Source organism: Penaeus japonicus, unplaced genomic scaffold (genome assembly GCF_977035675.1).
Source record: "Penaeus japonicus unplaced genomic scaffold, GWHDUDI00000001_assembly GWHDUDI00000022, whole genome shotgun sequence".
Classification (NCBI taxonomy): Eukaryota; Metazoa; Arthropoda; class Malacostraca; order Decapoda; family Penaeidae; genus Penaeus; species Penaeus japonicus.
The window spans coordinates 29922067-29929566 of NW_028234424.1; the positions used below are offsets into that span (position 1 = coordinate 29922067).

General features: G+C 53.0%; 1 protein-coding gene across 1 annotated transcript in view; it reads left to right on the forward strand.

Moving 5' to 3' along the window:
* The window catches only part of bwa (alkaline ceramidase), a 38898-nt gene that overhangs the window by 31178 nt on the left and 220 nt on the right, over window positions 1–7500 (forward strand). The window contains exon 2 of the mRNA XM_043019874.2: window positions 4439–4789. Within this exon, the coding sequence (XP_042875808.2) occupies window positions 4454–4789 (336 nt within the window). The 5' untranslated portion in view covers window positions 4439–4453. The remainder of the gene's footprint in view (window positions 1–4438; window positions 4790–7500) is intronic.

Below are 7500 nucleotides of genomic sequence, written 5' to 3' on the forward strand. Positions count from 1 at the left end.
GGAAAGAAGCAGGAAAAAAAAAACAAGAGAACAGGTAGGCAGGAAGGATAATGTACAAGCAAGCAAGCAGGAAGACAGGCAGGGATGGGAAACGGAAGGAAGGGATGGAGAGAGGGAAGCAGACATGCAGGAACACAGATGCAAGCAGGTAGGTAGGGAGGGAGGTGGTTAGGCAAGCAAGCAGGTAAATATGTAACTAGTGACCAAGGCAAGTAGAAACAGAAAATCAGGGGTGCAAACAGACCACACATACAGGTCAGATGGGAAAGTAAACAGACAGAACGAAACAGAGTGAAAAGTACAGCTAGTTCACATTTAAACAAGTGTCACACAATCGACAGACAAACAGGCCAAACTATTGACTGGAATTCCACCTGAAGTGTTCAAGGAAGTCGGATCTCCTCCCGTAAGTGTCGTGGCAGTGATGTAAAAGAAGATATTGTTCCGGTGCCAGTCGTCAGTCAATAGTGTTGTCGCTGTCACCTGAGTTGAGTCGGTGGTAATGACTAGCTTTTTTTTTTTTCTTCTTCTTCCCATGTTCAGTTTCATTCTGCTTCTCCAACTATCTGTCCATCTTCAGCTCTTGTTCCTCTTTCTCTTCTCCTTGGTCTTCGTCTTCGTCTTCCTCAAATCTTTTTCTTCTCAACCTTCTGCCCCTCCCCTCTTCTCTCTCCTACCCCCCCCCCCGGCATTCTCCATCCTTTCTTCAACCTCCTGCTCCTCCTCCTCCTCCTCCCCTCTTCAACCTCCTCCTCCCCTCTTCAACCTCCTCCATTCTCCATCCTTTCTTCAACCTCCTGCTCCTCCTCCTCCTCCTCCTCCCCTCTTCAACCTCCTCCTCCTCCTCTTCCTCCCCTCTCCCTCCTCTTATTCCTTCACCCCTCCCTTCCCCTTCCTCTTCCGCTCTCCATCCCTCTCCTCCCCTCCCATCCTTTCCTCCTCCTCTCCTACGCTTTTTCCTCCCCTCCACCCTCTCCCCCACTCCCTCCTCCATCTCCAATTCTCCTCTCTCTTCCACGTCGTATTTTATTGAAACACGACACGGCTAAAACATTACGAACCCTTTCACATCCATCACGTGCTGAAGTAGCTTATCTATTCTACATTTCTTGCTCGTGTGGATCAACCTGGTTCACATATTTTGAACACAGGCGACTCCGCATTCCTTGAACAAGTGCCTTTATATACACCGAAAAGGATACGCTTGATAAACAGAGGGATAGCGTGAGAAAAAGTTATTACACTTATCTGTATCTGAATATACAAAGAGTTATCCTTTCGTAATCTTGACCGTGTTGCATGTAATACGTAAGGAAATTAAGGTCCTCTACTGTACAGGTTATTTGCCAATCTTATATTAAATGTTTCAGTAACTTAATGACCAGATAACAATCAGTGAAGATTAAAAGATATCTGCATAACAGTTGGCACTGTTATTTTTGCATGAAGTTATGATTGCCACCGGAATCCTTATTACTTTTGATATCCTTGTAAGTTTGTTTTTATTCCTGTGCCATTCTGTTATGATTCTTATATACATTGATTGATGAAGGTAATTGCCATTGGAAATTGAAATCTCGTTGCGATTTTTTTTAATCGTATCCATCTGTTAGTTAAAATTCCTTACCATTAATACGAATTATTTTTGTTTATTCATAAACTGGTAAGGAGAGAAAGAATGAGAGGGAGGGAGGGAGGGAGGGAGGGAGAGAGAGAGAGAGGGAGGGAGAGAGAGAGGGAGGGAGAGAGAGAGAGAGAGAGAGAGAGAGAGAGAGAGAGAGAGAGAGAGAGAAGGGGGGGGGATCTCTTTAGAGTAAACATGAGAAAATCCAGATTTTTTCCCTCAGGTAGTAGGAATGCTTAACTACCCTGCCAGCGACTATGATTCTCGCAGGGAAAATAGACACTCAAGGACTGAACAGTAATTCGTCCTTTTTCTCTGTCAACAGTCAACAGATGTCGACAGGAGTTCAATGAGGAAGCAATGAGGAAACCTGATTGCCATCTATTGGCAAAACAAAACAAACCACGGGACCGTCTCTTGTTTTATAAACGTTGGAATTTATTTTCTCGCTGTGTGCAGGTAACACGTGTGAGTTTTCATTGCACTTGTCATGAGAGAGGGTGACACGGAAGTTGTGCGTCAGCTCCATGAATTGGAACTTTGTCATAAAACGGCATCGGTGCACATTTTCCGATATTGTTTGTAGAATATTGCCTATGACATGAAACGTTACCGTAGCAAATAGTTTGGAAATGTGTGTATTCATATTACGCAATCCAAAACATTTCTTTAAAAAATCATATATAATGAAATACCACATCATTCTCTGGATATATGGAGATCCCACTAAAGTAAACCGCTATTTACATAAAGCCTGAATTGAGCAACTTTGGCGAATGGTGCGAGGTGTGAAAGATGAAACAGCTTATAAAACAAGTATTTTTTTTTTTTTTTTTGTATATTATAGAATAGACTTTTAACATTGTCCGTACTGTAATTTCGATAGCATGGTTGGAACAAGGACAGGGAAAAAATTATGACCTAATTTATAGTACTGATCCACAGTTTATTATCTATTTTCTTCTCTTTGGTCATTTACGAAATACATTCTGCAGAAAATGATCTTTATGAAACGATTTTCTTTATAAAGACATTTTTTCATGACGTCATTAAATCTCGGATAATATCCAGCATAACTGACTTAAAAAAAAACGAAAGTTAAGCATACGTAAGAAAACGAAGGAGCAGAGTACGAGACTGACTTGAGAGCGAGAGAAAAAAAAATCTTCCACCATTTTACGGGTTAAAGTGGCGACTCCGGATTAGGTCTTTCATGTGTCATTCGGAAGGGTGATATACAAGCGGTGTACACTTACGGGGGTGATATATGAATAAGGAGGAGGAAAGGAGACGGATAGTGGGAAGGGGAAGGGGGTGAAAGATGGGAGAGAGGGAGAGGGAGAGAAACATCAATAGAGAGAGAGTGAGTTAGTGATTGAGTGAGTAAGTGAGTGAGTGAGTGAGTGAGAGAGTGAGAGAAGGGATATATAGAGAGAGGGGGAGTGAGAGAGAGAGAGAGAGAGAAAGAAACAAGCTCTTGCATCACACACACATACAAACATACATGCAATTGTGACTCATGGTGTTCATTTCCCATTGCAAGCAGCTGCACGCGTATAACACAGCTGTTTGTGTTTTTATATGCATACATGCGTGACAGTCTCATTGTTATCAACACGATTATTAAGTGGAAGAAAAAAGGCAGATTCGGCGCGTTACAGAATGAGGCACTGTGGTTCTAGTTGTGGCACTGGCGTTGGGATACAGTGTCGTGTGCCCTTTTGCTATCTGACGTATTTTTCCCGTTTATTCGGGGAATGGAAGTAAAGAGAGTGAGCAGACGAATAAAGAGGGATAATTAAAATATATTTCCGACTTTCTTGGTAACCGAGAAAACACACACACGCACACACACACACACACACACACACACACACACACACACACACACACACACACACACACACACACACACACACACACACACACACACACACACACACACACACACACACACACACACACACACACACACACACACACACAACACTCACACACACACACACACACACACACACACACACACACACACACACACACACACACACACACACACACACACACACACACACACACACACACACACACACACACACGAATAAGAAGTAAGTGAAGTGTATGAAGAGGATTGTCACAATAGCCCGAGCGTGGCGAAGACAAGGCCAGACCAGCCGAAGGAGCCGCCCATTTAAAAAACGGAATAAAGATAATTGCTCTGCTATTTCGTGACTGTCCAGGGCGGCGGAGCGAGCAAGGCCTGCGTCGCTCTCCTCCCGGCCTCGTGTGGGCGTGCGTGGCCGGTCCCGGGAGTGTCCTTTGTGTTCATCACGTGTGCACGTGTGTGTGTGTGTGTGTGTGTGTGTGTGCGTGTGTGTGTGTGTGTGTGTGTGTGTGTGTGTGTGTGTGTGTGTGTGTGTGTGTGTGTGTGTGTGTGTGTGTGTGTGTGTGTGTGTGTGTGTGTGTGTGTGTGTGTGTTTGTGTGTGTTCATGTGTGTGTGTATGTGTGGGTGTGTTTATGTGTGTGTGTGTGTGTGTGTGTGTGTGTGTATGTGTGTGTGTGTGTGTGTGTGTGTGTGTGTGTGTGTGTGTGTGTGTGTGTGTGTGTGTGTGTGTGTGTGTGTGTGTGTGTGTGTGTAACGTGTCCCGTGTTAGATACTTTTAAATATATATAATTTCAAAAGATTAATAACAGATACAATTGATAGAGTATTTATATTTGTGGCAAGTTAGTATATAAGTGTCTAAGCAAGTTGCCAGTCCAGTTGGAAGGTCGCGAGGAAATCCGTGGCATCTGACGAGTTGCTTGTGTTGCAGGTAGCGGCGGTGGACATGATGGCGGGGGCCGGCGTGCTGCTTCAGTGGGTGGGCGCGGGGACGTCGCCCGTCGACTGGTGCGAGGACAACTACACCGTCACGCCCCACATCGCCGAGTTCGTCAACACCGTGAGCAACGTGCTGTTCCTGGTGATTCCGGGCGCGTGCATGAGGCTGTGGGACAGCTACGCGCAGCACGTGTCGCGGGGCATCCACGTGGTGTGGGTGTTCTTCACGATCGTGGGCATTTCCTCAGCCTACTTCCACGCCACCCTCTCCCCCCCCCCCGGGCCTCCCCCCCCGCCGGGCCTTCCCATTTGGCCTTTCCCCTGGGGTTTTGGCGGCTGGGGGGTTTGGATGGGGGTTTTGTGGTGGTGTGGGTCGGGAGTGGGGGGGGGGGGGGGTTTTTTTTTTTTCAAAAGGGTTTTTGGGTTGTGCGGGGTTTTGGGGGGTTTTGGGGGGTTTGTTGGGGTGTTTTGGGGAGTTTTTGTTTTCCCCGGGGCCCCCCTTTTTTTAAAAAAAAAAACCCCCTTTTTAACCCAAAAATTTTAAAACAATTTAGAAAACTAAGCATTGCCCCCCCGGGCCGAAGAAACCTGCCCATTCCTACCGGGGGCAATCCCCCCCCCCCCCCCCCCCCCGGGGCCCCCCCCTCCCCCACATTTCAACACCCCCCTAACGCCCCCTCCCATTCCCCCCCCCCACACTCTTCCTGGTTCCGGGCCTCCCCCCCCACCCCCACTGCCCGGGCCCCCCCCCCCTTTTCCCCACCATTCCCCCCCCCCCTCCCCCCCCCCACCCCCCCCCCCCCCCCCCCACCCCCCCCCCCCAAACCCCCCCAAAAACGCCACCCCCAACCCACCCCGCCCCTCCCGCCCCCCACCCCCCCACGTTTTTCCCCCCTTCTCCTAACCAACCGGAATTCTCCCGGGGCATTTAAACCTTTTTTGGGGGGCCCCACCATCCCACCCCCCGGGCCCCCCATACCCCCCCCCCCCCCAACCAACCCCCCTCCCCCACCCCCCCCCCGCCCAAACCTTCCCCCTCCCCCCGTGCCAACCTCCCCCCCCCCCCACACCCTTACCCTCCCCACCCCCCCCAACCCCCCGGGTCCCCCTCCCCCCCGCCCCCTCTCCGCCGGACACGTCCCCCGTTCCCCCCCTCCTCCTTGCCCACCAGCCGTCCCCCCCTCCCCTTCCCCTCCCTCGCCCTCCCCCATCCTCTCCCCCTCCCTCCCCCTCCCACCCCCCCCCCCTTCCCCCTCCCCCACACCCCCCCACCCTATACTCCCTCCCTCCACTACCCCCCCTTCCCTCCATTGCTCACTCCTCCTCACCCCCCTGCCTTCCCCTCCGCCTCCGTCCCCCCTCCTCCTCCTCCCATGCCTCCCCCCACACTCCCTCACCCCCAACCACCTCCCTCTGCCCCCCCCCTCCCCCCACTACCCTCCCACCCTCGCCTCCACCGCCCCCTCCCTGACACCTCACCCCCCCCCCCCCCCCTCACCCTCTCCCTCACCTCCCCCCCCCCCTCTCCCCCCCCACCCAACACACCCCCCCCCCCCCACCCCCCCCCCCCACCCCCCCTCCTCCTCCTCTTCCCGCCCCTCCTCCTCTCCCCTCTCCCTCCTCCTCCCCTCTCTCCTACTCCTTTCCCCCCCCACCCTCTCCCACTCCCTCCCTCTCCCTCTCCCTCTCCCTCTCCCTCTCCCTCCCCCCCTCACCCCCCCCCCCCCCCCCCCCCCCCCCCCCCCCCCCCCCCCCCCCCCCCCACCCCCCCCCCCCCCCCCCCCCCCCCCCCCCCCCCCCCCCCCCCCCCCCCCCCCCCCCCCCCCCCCCCCCCCCCCCCCCCCCCCCCCCCCCCCCCCCCCCCCCCCCCCCCCCCCCCCCCCCCCCCCCCCCCCCCCCCCCCCCCCCCCCCCCCCCCCCCCCCCCCCCCCCCCCCCCCACCCCCCCCCCACCCACCCCCCCACCCCCCCCCCCCCCCCCCCCCCCCCCCCCCCCCCCCCCCCCCCCCCCCCCCACCCCCCACCCCCCCACCCCCCTCCCCCCCCCCCCCCCCCCACCCCCCCCCCCCCCCTCCCCCCCCCACCCCCCCCCCCCCCCCCCACCCCCCCCCCCCCCCCCCCCCCCCCCCCCCCCCCCCACCCCCCCCCCCCCCCCCTCCCCCCCCCCACCCCCCCCACCCCCCCCCCCCCCCCCCCCCCACCCCCCCCCCCCCCCCCCCCCCCCCCCCCCCCCCCCCCCCTCTCTCTCTCTCTCTCTCTCTCTCTCTCTCTCTCTCTCTCTCTCTCTCTCTCTCTCTCTCTCTCTCTCTCTCTCTCTCTCTCTCTCTCTCTCTCTCTCTCTCTCTCTCTCTCTCTCTCTCTCTCTCTCTCTCTCTCTCTCTCTCTCTCTCTCTCTCTCTCCCTCTCCCTCTCCCTCCCTCCCTCTCCCTCTCCCTCTCCCTCTCCTCTCCCTCTCCCTCTCCCTCTCCCTCTCCCTCTCCCTCTCCCTCTCCCTCCCTCCCTCCCTCCCTCCCTCTCTTCCCTCCCCATCTTCTTACCTTGTTATAAGTGATCTCACTTATTCATAAAACCATTCCACTTGCTATTGTCTCATATAGTCCCATAGCATTCCACACTACCTAATTATTGTTCAGTGATCCTGATGACAGGGTTTACTAAATTTGCAATTATAAAGTTAGATGTCATTGATCTTGAAAACAAGTGCATGTCTTGTCTTTGACAGTCTTAAAGAAGGATGAGACTTGTTAGGCATCCACTGGATTTCATAAGTGAGCTTATATGAACAAATCGTCATGATAGGAAATGTTTGGAATATTTTTTTTTTTAAATATATATATAATGTGTCATGAAAATATTTGCCAAAACTTCTTAATATTATCTGTTTAAAGTTTTCTCATAGATGTAGTTATTTCTTTTGTACATGTATATATTTCAACCAGATGGTAGCTGCCAGAGCATTTATGAAAAGCTGAAGAATATGTATATGTATTACCTTGATATTACAGTAAAACAAAAACACAGCCTGAAAAGCCTTACTTTTCGTTTGAGCAAGCCC